This window comes from Myotis nattereri (genome assembly GCF_964212035.1).
Source record: "Myotis nattereri genome assembly, chromosome: 5".
Taxonomy (NCBI): domain Eukaryota; kingdom Metazoa; phylum Chordata; class Mammalia; order Chiroptera; family Vespertilionidae; genus Myotis; species Myotis nattereri.
In genome coordinates, this window is record NC_138080.1 from 11,135,162 (window position 1) to 11,153,009 (window position 17,848).

General features: G+C 44.0%; 1 protein-coding gene across 11 annotated transcripts in view; it reads left to right on the forward strand.

Moving 5' to 3' along the window:
- Positions 1–17,549, forward strand: part of HNRNPM (heterogeneous nuclear ribonucleoprotein M) — a 47,307-nt gene extending 29,758 nt beyond the window's left edge. For 4 of the 11 annotated variants that reach the window (XM_081093324.1, XM_081093319.1, XM_081093322.1 and 1 more), the window contains 8 exons: positions 545–646; positions 3,192–3,236; positions 3,707–3,784; positions 7,581–7,679; positions 11,604–11,657; positions 13,640–14,442; positions 15,133–15,184; positions 17,123–17,549. In XM_081093324.1, the coding sequence (XP_080949450.1) occupies positions 545–646; positions 3,192–3,236; positions 3,707–3,784; positions 7,581–7,679; positions 11,604–11,657; positions 13,640–14,442; positions 15,133–15,184; positions 17,123–17,286 (1,397 nt within the window). In that variant the 3' untranslated portion in view covers positions 17,287–17,549. The remainder of the gene's footprint in view (positions 1–544; positions 647–3,191; positions 3,237–3,706; positions 3,785–7,580; positions 7,680–11,603; positions 11,658–13,639; positions 14,443–15,132; positions 15,185–17,122) is intronic. The other 7 variants (XM_081093320.1, XM_081093321.1, XM_081093323.1 and 4 more) reach the window with 2 other exon arrangements.
- Positions 17,550–17,848: the final 299 nt, after the last annotated feature.

Sequence of the window (17,848 nt, forward strand, 5' to 3'; positions counted from 1 at the left end):
TGGGCATATTTGTCAGACTTGCCACCTAATGTCTTGAGTTGCCCTCTTTTTTTTTAATCCTCACCCTTTTCTGTTGTGTGTTTTTTTTAAGAGAAAGTGGAAGGGGCAGGGAGAGAGAAACTGATTGGTTGCCTCCCACATGTGCCTGATTAGGGCTGGGATTGAACCTGCAATCCTTAGGTGCTCGGGGTGACACTTTAACCATTGGGCCACAATGGCCAGGGCTTGAGTTGCCTTTTTATTTAGGGAAACAAATAGGTGCTCACAATTTTTACTGTGTGAGCTGTTCACAGTTCTCTGTAACTTTGAAGTGAACTGATTTTTAGTTGCGCCTTTCTACATATCACAAACTGATCTGTAAAAGGTTAGCCTTAAAAAGGAGAGCTCTTACGTGTACAACTGTTGAGTTACGGATTAGAACCTGTGTTTGTTGTAGAGGTGGATGGAAATGGAGCTTGACAGTTATGACTCTTTTGCTTTTGAGAGTCATGGTTTATTCTAAGTTAGTGGAATTTACACTTCTGATTTTCTCTTTTCCTTTCAGATGGACTTGGTGGTATTGGCATGGGGTTAGGACCAGGAGGGCAGCCTATCGATGCCAATCACCTAAATAAAGGCATTGGCATGGGAAACATAGGACCTGCAGGTGAGAATTACAGTGTACCTTGATTGGAGACTTATGGGGAGTGTAAAGTTATTAACAATATATAATTAAAATAATCCTATATAATAAAGAGGTAATATGCAAATTCACTGTCATGCACTTGCACAAATGGCCACCCCCCATATGGTCACAAGATGGCCGGCAGGGGAGGGCTGTTGTGGGCGATCAGGCCAGCAAGAGAGGGCAGTTAGGGGTGACCGGGCCGGCAGGGGAGGGCTGTTGTGGGCGATCAGGCCAGCAAGAGAGGGCAGTTAGGGGTGACCGGGCCGGCAGGGGAGGGTAGTTGGGGGGGGGGGGGGCGGAAACCCAGGCCTGCAGGGGAGGGCATTTGGGAGCAACTGGGCTGGCAGGGGAGCAGTTAGGCATCGATCATGATGGCAGAGGAGTGGTTAGGGGGTCATCAAACTGGTAGGCAGAAGCAGTTAGGGGCAATCAGGCAGGCGAGTGGTTGGGAGCCAGCAGTCCTGGATTGTGAGAGGGATGTCCGACTGCCGGTTTAGGCCCCATCCCTATGGGATGGGGCCTAAACCGGCAGTTGGACATTCCCCGAGGGGTTCCAGATTGAAGAGGGTACAGGCTGGGCTGAGGGACACACACACACACACACACACACACACACACACACACACAGTGCATGAATTTCGTGCACCGGGCCTCTAGTTATTGAGATAATTGGACATTGAGTAGTTTAAAAGGAATAAGGATTTAATTGGGACAGAGTTCCCTCTTTTAGTTTTTTTTTTAAGCCTCACCCTAGGACAGTGATGGTGAACCTATGACACGCTTGTCAGAGGTGACACGCGAACTCATTTTTTTGGTTGATTTTTCTTTGTTAAATGGCATTTAAATATGTAAAATAAATATCAAAAATATAAATCTTTGTTTTACTATGGTTGCAAATATCAAAAAATTTCTATATGTGACATGGCACCAGAGTTAAGTTAGGGTTTTTTAAAATGCTGACATGCCTAGCTCACAAGGTTCACCATCACTGCCCTATGATATTTTTTCTGATATTTAGAGAGAGCGTGGGAGGGAGGGAGGGACGGGGAGAGAGGAATATTGATGTGAGAGAGAGACATTGACTGGTGCCTCCTGCACATGCCCCAGTTAGGGCCAGGAATCAAGCCTGCAACCGTTTGGCCCACAGACTGGCTCTCTAACCATTGAGCAAACCAGCCAGGGCCCCTGCTTTTTTTTATTTTTCCTAAATTGAATCCTTTTCCCCCCTAAAGCCATCATACCTTAGCATTTTATCCTTGCATAACCTTCTGAGCTGACATAGTTAAGCTAGTCAATAAAAGGAGGCAAGCCAGAGAGTTGGTCTTGCTCAAGGTCACACTATCGGTTAGTGACAGAGACTGTAGGTCTCCTGATCATGGGACCACAGCACTGCCACAGTCTATTACTCAGACGCCCTTGGGCTCAGGCCTTGGTGTTGATATGTTTTCTAGAGGTAGGGGCATTGATGGATGCTAAAAGGCCTGGGGGGCCTCATTACATGACAGCATAGTTATTGTAGGCCACAGGACATGTGATGCACAGTTTTGTTTTTGTTCAAAGAAGGTAAGAAATAGCTAATGAATAAAGGCTTTGGTGTGTAGAACAAACTTTAAACAGCATTTTCATTTCTGTGCAGTGAGGCATTTATATACTATTAAATATTTTTATGACTTCCGACTTAAGTCTTTCTTGAAATCCTTTGAATTTCAAGATGGGTGCGCCTCTACCTTGCTATTATCAGTTCTTTATATTCCTTATCTTTCAGCTTAAACTCTGGGGCCTACCTAAGGCCTGGGTCAGCCCCTCAGAGAGGCTCTACTAATCTGACCACCACACCGTCCTACCTGATACCTAAGAGGAAAGGCGGCTTGGGTTGGGGGAGGGAAACCTCAGTGTTACTAGGAACTGCTTTTTACTTAGAGCAGGAGTGGGGAATGTCTGTCCAGGACCGTATAAGGCCCTCTAAATCATTTGGTCTGGCCCTGCCAAGGCATTCGGGGTGAATTAATTAAATGTTTGACCAAATATAGCAAGCTAATTTTTAAGTTGATACTTTTGTATGGCCCGTGAATGATGTTATAATATCCAAATGGTCCTTGGCAGAAAAAAGTTCCCCACCCCTGACTTACAGAATTTTACCTTTCAAAGAGATTTTTAAATATACTTCTCCCTAAAATAAGTCTCTAATGAATGTTACCTAGTCTGTATCTTATAATTAGATTTCATGTTTAAAACTGTCTGTCTTGAGCATTTTGTTAAACTATGTGAATCCTACATAATTTTGAGTCATGTGGTGATTATTTTGTTAAAGGCTTAAATACTTTTTGGGGAATGTGATGGTTTGACAGTTGAAATGGCACCCCCACCACCTCCCCTTTTCTTGACAATTAAAATATTCATAATCAGTGGTATTTATACATTTGCTGGTTTAGAATTTCTTGTGTGTGTGTGTGTTGTGGTTTTTTAAGTTCAAATGTTACTGCTTCGACATAATTTTAATTTGCATTGACTTTTTCTTTTTAAGGAATGGGAATGGAAGGCATAGGATTTGGAATAAATAAAATGGGAGGTAAGAAATTTAAAATAAAGTACAAATGTAATCCCTTTTAGTTATTGTTTTCTCTCTTTTTTCCTATTTGTTTCTCTTAAGCCCTGCATGAAATTTTTACTTTTACTTTGACTTCAAAAAAGTTTAAGTCTTGAAATTAACCTGTCCTTTCTTCCCATGGGTGCCTTGGCTTTTGGTTCTGGGTTTCTTACTTACTGGCTCTGTGTCTTTGGGCAAATCACTTCATCTCTCTGGACCTCTGTTTGTTTGTGATTCATGGAAGGGGTGGATCAGATCAGCTTTTTTGAGGGTGCTGATTTTTAAGCAAGGAGCACTAACATTTGTTTTTTCTAAAAGTCCATAAACTTGGTAAGCAAGTTCCTGGCAGAAAATAAAATATGCCCAAATGAAACTTGTGAAAACCGTTTTCTTTTCCTAATCAGTCTAAGCAGTCTCATAGGGATGGTGCTGAAATGTGTATTCTCTTTCAGGCATGGAGGGTCCCTTTGGTGGTGGTATGGAAAACATGGGTCGATTTGGATCTGGGATGAACATGGGCAGGATAAACGGTAAGACAAGTGTTGCCTTCCTGCTTGCCTCTTGCTCTTTGCTGGCTATTGGGTCTTGTGTGACCTTTAGGCAGTAGACCCATTTTTAATACATTATTCTCCCCTTCCACTTTTCTACCAAATCAAATGTCTTTGAATTGCCTTAAATATCAGTAAAACTGTAAGTTTGTAGTTTTAGAAGCTAGTCATAATGGTAGGTTTTTATTCTCTTAGTCACTAAACTCTTGAGACATCCTGTGTTCTGAATCTTCTCCAGTAATAGTTCAGTAAAAATTTAAAGCTATCTTATTGCCTGCAACACTAGCAAGCATCATGTAGATACCTCTGCTTACGTTTTGCACCCTTTAAAATGGTCTCCAAGTGTAAGGGATTAGTTTCTTTAGCATTTTTATGAAGTTTGTGTTTCCCCTAGAGTGCTGGACTGATGAGTTCTTTATCATTTGCCCTGATGATTCTTGAGTTATAAGCAGAAGCATTAATTTAGTTTTTACATAACACAAATTTTTGTGTACTATCATTCAAATCTTACAGCCCTTCCGACCTCGTAATAGAACTATAATGATAATATTAATTATAATGACAGTGTGTTGTGTCATTTAGTTTTTGCAAGAACCACATGATGTGTAGGTACTGTTATCCCCATTTAAGCAGAAACTGAGGCCCAGAGAGTGACTTGCCCTTGGGTTACATGGCTAGCAATGGTGGACCCAGGCTTTCTGGCTCCAGAGTCTGACTCTTTAATATGCTGCAATCCTGCCTTTTAGAATTGCCCCTAGCACTGGCTTTAAGCAGCCTCCCTCACTAGCAGGGCTGTTGAGTGTGCCGAGAGAAACCTGCAATCTATCTTTTTAAAATCCTCTGGGTTTTGGTAGACTCTGACCTTGCCTGTGGGAACACTGCTTCCTTTATACACATAAAATTCCTTGGAATGGGAAGCCATTAAGGATCTGGGGTTAAACCTTTCTTTGCTGGTCTGTAGTAATGGATATTGGGGCGATATATAGCGCAATCATACATTACTAGGATAGACATCACATGTCAACTGGAAAACGATGTCCCGATGAGTAAAGTGTTCTTCATGGTGGGAAAAAAGATGTAGGAAGGCCCTCACCATGAGTTAGGAATGAAAGGACAAAGGTCTGTGCTGCCGGTGTGTTCTCAGGCTTGCCTGTGGCTTATGTGTGCCTGGGATGTTTAATAAAAATAAAAGTTGGAGAAATTTGGCTTGATAAAGTGTTTATTCAGAGTAGATGAGTCATTAGAAAGAGGATTTAGGTTGTTACTCTGAGTGGACTGAAATGATTTAGAAGTAGTTGGGAACAGAGTGGGGGCTGTGCTGAGCCAGATGGATAAAGTCCTTGATGACCTGGCAGCTGGAATGCTGCAGTTAGTTTTGAGTCTGGTGATTAAAGCTTTAAAGTGCTGATTCTTGTGGAGAGTCAAACAGTGGCGGATGTGTTCTTAGGTTGTGTTCTTGGATGTTCTGAGGTATAGATACTTGAGTCTACCTCCATTCTCTACAGTAGAGAACAGAGCCTTTCTTCTTACATTTGAACTGTGTTCTAATTTGGTGGGATCGACTCTAGATCCCTTGGGTGCTGGATCCAAGGGAAGTTTTAATCACTAGAAAAAAATTGAAGATGTTTCAGATTTAATTTAATGTTTAGTTGATGACTATAATGCATATATACTAGTATTATGGTCACGGGTGCTGATAACAGATTAGAAATTAATCAGCTTTTTGGGGCCAACCAGTAGATTGTTAAATCTTGGTAGAATGGATGTAAAAATTTTTAATTGAAAGGTAATCACATATCAAATAATGACTGATTTGATGCAGTATTTGGCAGTGAAAATCCCCCCCCCCCCCCCCCCCCGCGCTCTCTCTCTCTGAGTACATTGGACTTCACACAGGGTTTCCTGAATTCTGTGGCCTGTTGACAGTTGGGAAGATTAGTTCTGAGGCCTTTAACAATGCATTAATGCCTGCATATGACTTTCTTATCTGAAAGGGGATGGGTGCTGCCTTCTTCATAGGCTTATGATAGGGATTAAAATAGTGTTGGAGAACTCCATCTGTTATAGGCCACTCTGGGATTTCTTTTTGCCCACCAGACACAGGCTTGGACAAGTTACCTACATTTCCAGCAGATAGCATGCCACCAATCTATGGGATTCATTTTGGTTGATTCAAACTATGAATATAAAGTCCACCATTGCCAAAACTGTTGGATTTCCATACCAATTCTAGCCTCCTTCCAATGGAAATCATAAGGATATAGCCATTATTTTGTAGTTGGGCAGTAAAAGATGTCCTTCAAATAGCACCTGTCTACCTGATATTTCTAGGGAGCAAGATAATAAACTAGATTTTTCAAGGACCTCTCAATATGGGAAGGAGAAAAAGTAATTTGCATTTTTTATTTATTATTATTATTATTTTGCAAGTTTCTAGTCAAAAGGGTTTTCTGTTGTTTTAAAGCATACGGTGTAAAGACCGTCTAGAACAGCTGTCACCAGCCAGTGGTCCTGTGATGTCTGAAAGGTTGGCAGCCGCTGCTTTAGAATATACAAGTAGCTCAGTGTCCACACTGACAGCAGTTACACCAGGGACATTAGTTTCCGTTCCCAGAGGGTGGAGTTTGGGGTAGTAAGGCCTTTGTTTTTAAAAGACATTGTAAAAAATAAATACTCCTGCTGTCAGCATAGAAAAAAATGAAGTTACCCAAATTCCATTATGTAGATGGAACCACTCCTAATATGCTAAGTGTCTGGTCCTCTGTTCAACCAATCAAAGTGTAATATGCTAATGATATGCTAAGGCCTTTCAACTGCTCGCTATGACGTGCTTTGACCACCAGGGGGCAGACACTCTGACTGGTAGGTTAGCTTGCTGCTGGGGTCCGGCCCATCGGGACTGAGCAAAACAGGCCAACACACCCTGGAGCCCTCCCGCTGTCCCTCCCTGGCTGGCCAACCTCTCGCATCCTTCCCCGGCCCCATTTGTGCTCCAGTGGGGTCCCTCGGCCTGGCCTATGCCCTTGGCCTGTGCCCTCTTGCAATCCGGGATCCCTTGGGAGATGTCAGAGAGCTGGTTTCACCCCGATCCCGCAGGCCAGGCGAGGGGCCCCACTGGTGCATGAATTCGTGCATGGGGCCTCTAGTCTATTTATTTATTTATTTATTTATAAATGGCTGTGCTTGTGTATTACAGCAGGGGCTTTTACATTAAGTTTAGGTTTCAACCTTCGCCTCACCCCTTACCAGGAATGTGACCCTGGTCAAGTTACGAAGTCATTTGAGCCTCAGTTTCTTTGTAAAGGGGCAGAGGTGGTGTAAGGTAATATTGGGGTGGGGGGTGCTGGTTGTGAGGATTCCATGAAATAGTAGCACACATTAAGCGCAGGGCAGGGCAGGGCATGTGGCAAGTGCGCCAGAAATAGTACCTGCTGCTGCTGGTACATAAACAGGCTCTCTTGCAGCCTATCTTTGACTCAACGGGCTCTGCAGTCCCCCAGGTCAGTTACGAGTAGCAGGTGCTTGGTGTGCCCATGTGTGGCTGTAATGGATGTTGTAAATTAGTCCTTCATGGAGTAAGGTAGGTTGCTTTCAGGGATTCACTTGAGGTGACTTTTTTTTTTTAGGAATAAAGGATGAATGTTGGTTTTGTATAGAAAAACTAAATATACTGACTTGGTGGTGGCTGCTGTAGTGTCTGTAAGAGTTTTTTGTTTTGTTAATGTCTAAAATATAATGATATTCCTGGAAAGGCCTAGGGTAATATTTTTTTCCACAGAGATGGAGCGTGGCATGGGTGGAGGATTTGAAAGAGACTTTGCCAGAAACGAGATGGGAATGTCTCGAAGCTTTGGAGAGCCCCTTGGCAGAGGAATGGGTAAGAAAGGCCCTGTGGGGCCCCCGTGGTGGCGGGGTCAGCCCCCTGGAGGTGCAGGAGCACTCTGGTTTTGGAGGTTCTTTCTTAGGCAAAGTCTGCTGGTTTCCTTCCTTAGTCTTCAAAAAAATTGTATGTTTTCTAGACCTAGATAAAAAACTTTTGGTCTTTGAATTTTTATTGCTATGTATAGTACTACTTTTAGTCTTTTCTGGTGGCTTCTTTGTTAACATTGGTATGAGATATTTGCTGTCTGTGGGAGTTGAAACTGCTGTACTTACATAACTGGTGCTCTATTCTGGTAGAGATTGTCAAGGCCCTGCTAAGTGGAGTGTAGGTCTGCTTAGTCCAGGATGCTATTCCACTTAGCAAGAATGTTATGGTGTGCTTTCTGATGCCTTGCGATAGAGCTCGGTGAACTAGAGAAGCTGTCTAATGTTGGAAGACCTTAAGTATTGGGCCTGCCTAAATGCAGAGAAACTCATTATAGTTTTAGTTAAATTACAAAGCAATTTCTTCTTTACTTTTACATGGACATCTCCCCCTGTTTTGAGTTTAGGTTTTTCTGTTACTGTCAGCTTAATTCTCCTTTTTAGTGTGTTGCACTCAGAAGTTTGTTTCTCTCAAAGGTATTTTAGAGCATGGATTTGCCCCTGCTCTAACATCTTCACCTGCTTCTCACCGGTGCAGATAAGAGACTGCTAGGTTACACCCTCAAAGCGCTCAGCCTTTGTCTTTATGGGACACTATGGGCTGGGTGTGAGGACTTTAAGTTTTTTGGGGTCTGGTTTGTATGAGCTGAACTATATTAGACTTTATGAAGGCCCTAGAAAGAGTCATCATTCAGCACATTAGTGAACAGGGTTCTTTTTTCTTTTCTTTTTTAATTTTTTTGGGGGGGCAGCAAAGCTGGCCGTGGGCTCCGGCGCAGGCCCGGGTTGGGCACTGGGAGGCCGCCGTATGTTCAGAAGTAGCTCATATGTTCAGAAGCAGCTCGGTGGGTCGCAGCGACATCTGCAACCGATGCCACTTCCTCCTCCTCCCCAACCCCTCCCCCGCCCTTTTTTTAAATATGTTAATCTTTAGAGAGAGGGGAGGGATAGAAAGATAGAAACATTGATGAGAGAGAAACATGGATTAGCTGCCTCCTGCATGACCCCCACTAGGCACCGAGCTTCTAACATAGGCATGTGCCCTGTCTGGGAATCGAACTGTGACCTCCTCCTGGTTCATAGGTTGACGCTCAACCACCAAGCCACACAGGCCAGGCAAGACATAATTCTTAATTCTGTACATTATTTTTAGGACCTCGTCTTTGTGTTCTTCATGAAGATCAGGAACTAGTAGAAACTCATTCGGAGTAGATACTGTTGTTGATGGAGACTTGTTTCACTTTTTTCCTGTCTATGGTTAGGTAACTTAAATGACTTCCTCATATTTTACTAGGCTGGTAGTAAAGACATCCCCACCCCCCACCCCCCCACCCCCCCTGTACTTGATATGATTCTAGATTATTCCAGAGCTTTTAGAATTTGGGAGTGAGTTTATAATTTGTATATGACTAGGTCAGTTAAAAGTTTTTCATTTCCATGACTGGCTTTGGTTTTGTGTTTGAAATGATAGTGTTTTTAAATTGTTTTAAAATTTATTGTTGTTTGGCCCTACCCGGTTTGGCTCAGTGGATAGAGCATTGGCCTACGGACTGAAGGGTCCTGGGTTTGATTCTGGTCAAGGGCACATGCCTGGGTTGTGGGCTGGATCCCCGGTAGGGGGTGTGCAGGAGGCAGCCAATCAATGATTCTCTCATCTCTCTCCCTCTCCCTTCCTCTTTGAAATCAATAAATCAAAACATATTTTTAAAAATTTATTGTCATTTGGCTGCAAATACTAATTTGTGTCTACCTGTGGTGAGAAGAACATGTGGTATGTAACTGTTCTTAAGAGCACTTTTTTCTGCTCTGAACCCTTAATCCTTTGCTGTTCTGTGGTGCTTCTGTGATGACACAGTGGATCTGGTGAGGTTACTTCATGTGGCAACAGGAAACTCTTCCTGTCCTGACCTGGATAAAAATACATCTGTGGGCCTTGTTCCTTTTGCTACTTTGGCACCTTCTCTCTGATTGAGTTTGTCATCTGTACTGAAGCCTCCCAAAGTGACAAGAACAAGGCTTTGTCTGGATTTCCTTACTGCTACTTATCATCAGACTAAGATAAAAGGTCTTTGTACCAAATAAAATATTTGTCAGGTTTTTAGAGTAGTTACCTGGATTGGTTTTCCAGATTCCGTTCTTGATTTTAATTTTCTGTGTTGTTTATTTGACAGTTCGATTATTTTGGTGCTGCTTTGTATAGCGCCTCGCTACTCGGTGTCCCTTTTCTCCTGTCAAGGCAGTTCTTAGTGCAAACAACTGTACTTGATGCTTCAGGGCTATAGATAAATATGTGGTTCTTGACCTTGAAGGAGAGGAGATAGTGCAGCTGAGGAGACAATGCTAAGAGTGGCTCTAGTTAGCACTGGAAGTCAGTATATCAACGTGGCTTAGCAAGGGAGCTGGTAAGAGTTGTTGATTCCTGATCCCTTAGACAGCCATGTAAGCACCACACAAAGATGATGATTTTCTGTGTTCGGATTTTAAAAAGCACTGCCCTAGATGGCATGCTGCTGAAAGAGCCCTGGATCTTGAACTGGAGGGGCTGGTGTCCAAGGGGGTGCAGCGTAGGTAGAAGGTGTGTTGGAAGATAGGAGGCTAGACAGTGTCAGGTGTAGAGGCTTGGAGGTGACAGTCTATCTGAGACAGGAAGAACAGATTCAAGTTGGGAGTGAGCAGGGAGACCTGTGAATGAGTGCCCATGAAAAGAATTTGTCCTTTAAATCAGTGGTGGAGCCATTGTGAAGGCTTTTTCCAGAATTGGTTTTTTGTTCTAAGTACTGTTTTAGGAAAGTGAGAGTAGGCTTGGGCCTGCTGAGCAGGATCATAGACTTTATGGAAGAATAAGTCCTGTACTGGGTTTGCAGGCAGGATGGAGGTCTATTATTTTTGGTGCACTTCCTTCCTCTAGCAGGCAGTTGCAGTACTAGAAACAGATGTGGGATAGGGTTTAATCTCTTTGTGGTCATGGCCATAATACTTGATGTGACCAGTGGCTATTGTCCATGTTACCGAGCTTTCTTCAAGACCAGGTTGGGGATGGCACAGTCCAAGTTTCCTCTACAGAATGAAAGACTGAGAATAAACTTCTAAAAGTGATCACTAATAACAGCACTCCACAAACTTTGAACTGTTGGCAAGCAAGCAGCAGTGTTTTCTGTCTTAGAGGGCTGAATGTGTTGGGGTTTTTAATTTTTTTGAGGATTTGTCTGTCACTTAGTCACCCTCACACTCAGCTCCTTCCAGGTGGGGCTGGTGGGCTTAGCTTGCTGAACTCCTTCCGTTCACGGCTTGTTAACTAGGTCACATTTCTAGCACTGCATGCACTTGCTGCTGGTTTGCAGGGTTTGGGGCTGTAAATGTAGCTTTAGTTTTGCTAAGGAATAATATTAACATGCTGATTGGATCTGTGTGGGTGAGTGCAGACTTTCGTCTATGAGTACTGAGGGTCTGGACCACTGGCTCCATTTTTGTTCTTCTGACTTTCCAAATTTCATTTCATGAGTATACATGGGCTTTGCTGGGCACATTCCCAGATGGCTCTACCAACTGGGCCTCACTTTGGAGCTATGTGGGCTCCTCTCATCATGACCCGTTATCAAGGATTTTGCAATTTTCCAGTAAAATGATCTTGTCTATGTGTATTTCTCAACCCCCTGCCCCCACTTTCCTTTTTAAATTTCATAATTAGTAGTATTTCTCTGAAATCTGTAATAAACAAATTCTTATTAACCATAGAGAAGTTTGGCTAATTTTTTTTTCTTCCTGATTTCCTTAGAAATCCTAAGTAATGCACTGAAGAGAGGAGAGATCATTGCAAAGCAGGGAGGAGGTAGGAAACGCTTAGTTTTGCTGTTTTGATTTTTAGAATAGGCTGTTATTACCAGGGATAGTAAAGTGTGGTGGTGAAAAACATGGGCTCTAAAATAGACTGCCTGCGGGGGGGAGGGGAATCAGCTTCTGCTTACTTACCTGTGTGACATTTGGCAAGTTACTGAACCTCTCTAATTTTTGTACTATAAAATGTGGATACAATAATACCTACTACCTCAAAGGATTGTTTTGAAGAATAAATGAGTTAATACATGTAAAAGAGTATTTAAGTGCTATGTGAGCTTTGTTTGTCATTGTTATTATAATGTGCTTACATGCTTTGGGGGCTTTTTCGTTTTTAATACTATGAAATTATAAATTCCTGAAAGTATTTTATCTGATTGTAAAAATATGCCACCTAATACATAAAATTGCTTAGTAAAATATATGCATGTACTCATAACAACTCTGAAAATTATGGATAAAGTAAATATCTGAAATTTCACTGCCCAGTGATGAATGCTGTAAACATTTTCAAATGTATCCTCCCAGTAATACACTTTTTAAAATGCGTACTTAAACTAAATGTACTATTTTCAACCTGATTTGTCCTCATGGCTCTGAGTGTTTTGGCATTTCCTTGGTGACTCCACTTGCTAGCACTTTCTGTGGTGGGTTGATTCTAGAACTCATTTCTTCCCAGTTCTCTGCCGCTGCTGGTGGTGATGGTGGTGGAGCGGGGGAGATTGGCCTCATTTCTGATGCTCGTGGGCACGCAACCTCCCCTCTTGAAGTCTCTTGCCTTTTTTTAAAGTTTCTGAGAAATTTCTACTCTGAAAGTCTAATATTCTTAAAATTGTGCATATATTTTGCCACTTGGTGTTTTGTTATTCACCCAAGGAAACAGGTATGGAGAAGGAGCATGACTCATGCCAGGTCACGATGTTGTTCAGTTAGGGAATCAGTTATAGAAACTGTTAACTTTTTTGTTCTTAACTTACATCTTGTACTGGGCTGCAGGCTCAATTGCCCATTTTCAGAGGCAGCTGGTGATAGTGGTGGTGGTAAAGCCTGAGTGAGAGGGCCCCACGAGCTCTGCTTGTGGTAAAGTAGAGGGCAGTGGCCTTGGTGGTGGGAGTCAGATCCTCCTTGTCCAGAGTTGCAAGTGTCACAGGATCACTGTGCACTGCTAACTGCTAACATGTGTCCAGCTGAACTGTGAGGTATGGATCCTAAGCCTCTTTCAGAATCCACTCTGTGGTGCTATAGGATTCTTTTCCTCCAAAGCCAGCAAGGTTACCCACAAGTTGGTTGGCGATTTCTCTGACAGAGTAAGGTTCCCTGGAAGTGGTTGTCTGTGTTCATTTGTACACAGAAGGACCTATGATGGTGTTGGTATTTGTTTTCTTTTCCTCTTCTTGCTTGTATGGCTATATTATAGCTTTTCTATGCTCTGGAGATGCTAAGGAAATGCAGCCAGATTGGCCACCAGCAGGGCATCTTAAAGAGACAAGTTGGGAGAGGTTAAAGGTGGTGAGTGATTTTGAATTGTCACCATGTAATCCATTACACTGGGTGACCATCTGAGGGTGGGATTTCTGAGCCTCTCCTTGAGCATTTCTCAGTCTCTGGTGGTGGGAAAACTGCAGAGCTCTCAGGAATCAACAGCTGTGTCTCAAAAAGATTGTCACAACTACTAGCACTTCCAAGGTAACATGGACAACATTGTCAATACAAATCTTCCAGGGTGGGTTTTTTCCTTTATAAAAATTTTTTTAATGTAAATTTCAACCATGGCACAGAAGTAGGAAGAATGAAGTACTTATTCACTACCCAGCTTTAATAGTTGTCAACATTTGAGGGATATCTAAATGATAAATTATTGCGGGGCTTGGTTTTTGAATTGTGGGTGAGCTTGTGAAGTACCCAGCCCTCTGCACCCAGGTCACCTTGCTGGCACAAGTCCTTGATATCTGCCTGTGTTTTGTGTCCCTCTTTCAGGTGGAGGTGGAGGCAGTGTCCCTGGGATCGAGAGGATGGGCCCCGGCATTGACCGCATTGGGGGTGCTGGCATGGAGCGCATGGGCGCAGGCCTGGGCCATGGCATGGATCGTGTGGGCTCTGAAATTGAGCGTATGGGCCTGGTCATGGACCGCATGGGCTCCGTCGAGCGCATGGGCTCTGGCATCGAGCGCATGGGCCCACTGGGCCTCGACCACATGGCCTCCAGCATCGAGCGCATGGGCCAGACCATGGAGCGCATTGGATCTGGCGTGGAGCGCATGGGTGCCGGCATGGGCTTTGGCCTGGAGCGCATGGCCGCACCCATTGATCGTGTGGGCCAGACCATTGAGCGCATGGGCTCTGGTGTGGAGCGTATGGGCCCTGCCATTGAGCGCATGGGCCTGAGCATGGATCGCATGGTGCCCGCAGGCATGGGGGCTGGCCTGGAGCGTATGGGCCCTGTGATGGATCGCATGGCCACCGGCCTGGAGCGCATGGGCGCCAACAACCTGGAGCGCATGGGCCTGGAGCGAATGGGCGCCAACAGTCTGGAGCGCATGGGCCTGGAGCGCATGGGTGCCAACAGCCTGGAGCGCATGGGTCCTGCCATGGGCCCGGCCCTGGGCGCTGGCATTGAGCGCATGGGCCTGGCCATGGGTGGCGGTGGCAGTGCCAGCTTTGACCGTGCCATCGAGATGGAGCGTGGCAACTTTGGAGGAAGCTTCGCAGGTTCCTTTGGTGGAGCTGGAGGCCATGCTCCTGGGGTGGCCAGAAAGGCCTGCCAGATATTTGTGAGAAATGTAAGTGGATCACCTGGAACCTTTCAATTTGTAGGCGCAAAGGAAAGGGGGAGACAGGAAGTTAGCAAGACCAAATGGTGGCCAGTAAAGTCAGAGATTATGTTCTCTTCAGAAAGGGAGCTGAGTAGCATCGAGGCTACCTTGTCACTGTCCCCAAGTTTGATGCTGGTAGGATGAGGAGGGAATATGACAGCTTACAATACTTTCCAGCAAGAATAGTGGGTTCTGTGAACACACTGGGCTTCCCTGAGTACTAGATGGAACAGTGAGATGAAGAACTCTAGTTTTCTGATCTCTTGGCTTGAAGAGCCACTAAACCTTGGCCTGACAGTACAGAGGAAAAAATGGTTGGTTGTGAATTATCTGTACCAAATTGACTGCCTTTAGCTACTATTCAGTGGTTCTGTGGCCTGAACCACAGGCAGCTGTGCATTCTGCTCTCTGAATGATGTCCCCATGGACAGAAAAAGCTACAATGGAGTAAACTTGGTGTGCTGGTTTAAAACCTCATTCCAGACCAGTTTGTTTTCTGTTGATTGTCTCAGTTGGGAGGTCAGCCAATTTCTCTGTGTAATAGGAAATCCTTTAAGTCACCCTCAGAGATAATGGGAATGTTTATACATTAGGATTTGGTTGAATCACTCATCAGTCTGTTCTTTCCCCCCTTCTTCTCCCCCCCCCCCCCCCCAGCTCCCATTTGATTTTACATGGAAAATGCTAAAGGACAAATTCAACGAATGTGGTAAGTGTTTGAGAAATGCTTTCTAGATGCTTCCATATGTTGTGGCTTCAGAAATCGTAGCTTGTTGATGATGCATTTAAGTTATGCAATGAACCTTCCATCCTAGTTTTAAAAGCCACTTTATTTACTCTAGAGGGCTGATGGGACTTGCCATTTTTCTGCCTATGCAAATATTCAAGCAGGTTGAGTCTCCTTGTATGTGTCAGACACTTTTCCCCTGTGTTTTCATATTACCCTTAATCTTTTTTTTCCATTTTACGGTTTTTGAAAGGAGATAGCATGGCTCCTGTTTTACAGATGATCAGGCAAAGTCACATTCTCAAGCTCATATGGCTTCTAAGTAACAGACCTAAATAAAATGAATACATTTAAGACAAGGTCTCTTTCTACCATAGAACCTACTTGAGTTGCGCTTCAGAGAGCACTTGCCCAGCAGGTCCTGTGAGTGTGGTATTGCCAGGCTCTAGGTATGCAGTAGCTTATATGTGAGTGAAGCTGAAGGTCTGTGATTGTGGTTTTCTGGCACACCAGGCAACCATTCTGGTAGGCTCACTTTTCGGCTGGAAGTAAGTTAAGTTGTCTCTGGGTGACCCCACCTCCCACCCTACCTGTCCCTCACCCCCACTACTTCTGTGTGTGTGTGTGTGTGTGTGTGTGTGTATGTGTGTGTGTGTTTTATTTTTTAATCCTCACCTAAGGTTATGTTGAGAGAGAAACATATATCGGTTGCCTCCCATATATGTGCCCTGACCAAGAATTAAACCCACCACCTTTTTTGTGTATGGGATGATGCTTCAACAAATGAGCCATTTGGTTGGGGCAACTTCTGTTCTTTTAACCATGTAAAATGGAGGCCTAGCCCTAAGCCAGAGTCTAGGTGGCTTGCTAGATCAAAGCTTCCTCCGTGTTCTCATTTCCTGTTGCAGTAGTGGCTCATATTTCACCATGATGCTGCTCTCCTGGTTCTTCTCTGGGGTTAGCTATTGAGCCATAGCCTTCCTTCTTGCCCTCTGTCTCTACTCTTCAGCTCCCACATTGTAGTAGATATTCTGAAAAGTCAGATTGGATCATGCAAGTCCCCCTAGCCTCATATCTGGAATTGACCCTGGGCTGACAAGAGAAAAGTTCACTCACAAGCCCCTGTACAGCTTGATTCCTTCCTCTTTCATCTCCTCTCCCTCCTGTCTCTGAATCCTGAGTTACAAGTGCTGTTCTCCAGAAGTGCTCGGTTGAGAGCTGTTATCAGCAAGTCCTCTGGTGAACTTAAACTCTCTTTCAGAACTTTCCCAGGAGAAGCCCTCCAGGATGTTGACCCTTTCTCAGTTAATGGCTCTAGAGTTGTGGTCTCCTCTAGCACTGGCTACACTGTCATGTCCTTGGCAGTCTCTGAAGTAGAGCCCTGTGTTTCTATGGCTTTTCTCCTGTGCACTTGTTTTCACAGTGCTTGACACATACCTGGATGCTTAATCAGTGCTTGAATGAATGAATATGTGAAAACTGCTAATTATTACACAGCCTATTTTTGGATAGTGCAAAAGTATACATCATATTGGTGATGTGATGGCTTTGTAAATGTGGTGATTTGGTGTAGTGAAAAACGAAGACTTTGTAAAATTTGCTTATAAATTTGGCTTCACGGCCTCCCCTTTTTTGGCTAACTCTTCAGAGTGTAAAGACCTGCATTTGAAGCTGTCAAGGGGCTGGTCAGATTTTTTCCTGTTGGCAGAAGAATGGGAATTGGCCTGAGGGCTATAGAGTTGGGTCCCAGCCACTGTGTTCTGGGCATTCATGCACCAGGGGTGGGGAGTACTCTACTCTCCCTTTTGACTCAGACCACCGAAATTCACAGGTGATTTGGACTGAGTGGAGCCCACACTGAGGCTGAGATCTGGTTTGCCTGATGAGTTGTGGTGTTTTTTTTCCCCTCCCTGTGCCCAGGCCACGTGCTGTATGCGGACATCAAGATGGAGAATGGGAAGTCCAAGGGGTGCGGTGTGGTTAAGTTTGAGTCTCCAGAGGTGGCTGAGAGAGCCTGCCGGATGATGAATGGGATGAAGCTGAGTGGCCGAGAGATTGATGTTCGAATCGATAGAAATGCTTAAGCAGTTGCCTTTTTTAAACATCGATACTAGACCTCTGAATTTGTATTTTTTCTTGTTAACCATTTTAATTTGTTGGCTGGATGTATAAAGATGTTTAAAAAATTCAGTTGCTTTTTGGGGTAATTTGAATTACTTTTTTAATGACTGGGGTTCCATTTGACTGTTTGCATTGAGATTGCAATGTGCGCAATTTTTTTTGTAGTTGTGGCATCTTGTTGACATCAAATATGACTTTGATAATAAATACCAGTTCCTGAAAGCTGCTTGCTTTTGTGTGTGTGTGTTGTGGGGCCACCACCCAATATTTGGGGAGCAGGAACCACTCAGTCTCCTTTCTACCTTTGGAGCTGTGAACACCAGGAGTCTCATCCCCATTCTTGCTTGTCTGTGGACCCTGCTCCTTTAGGAACTAACTATGGAAACTTTATCCTGAGTGGACTTTAAATCCCTTGTGTTGGTAATGGAGACTTGGCTGTTAGCTGTCCTGTCTCCCTTCTGTGCAGTTTCTTGAAGGGGTACAGGCACTACATTGGGTTCATTTCTAGTTCAGCTTTTGTCTTAG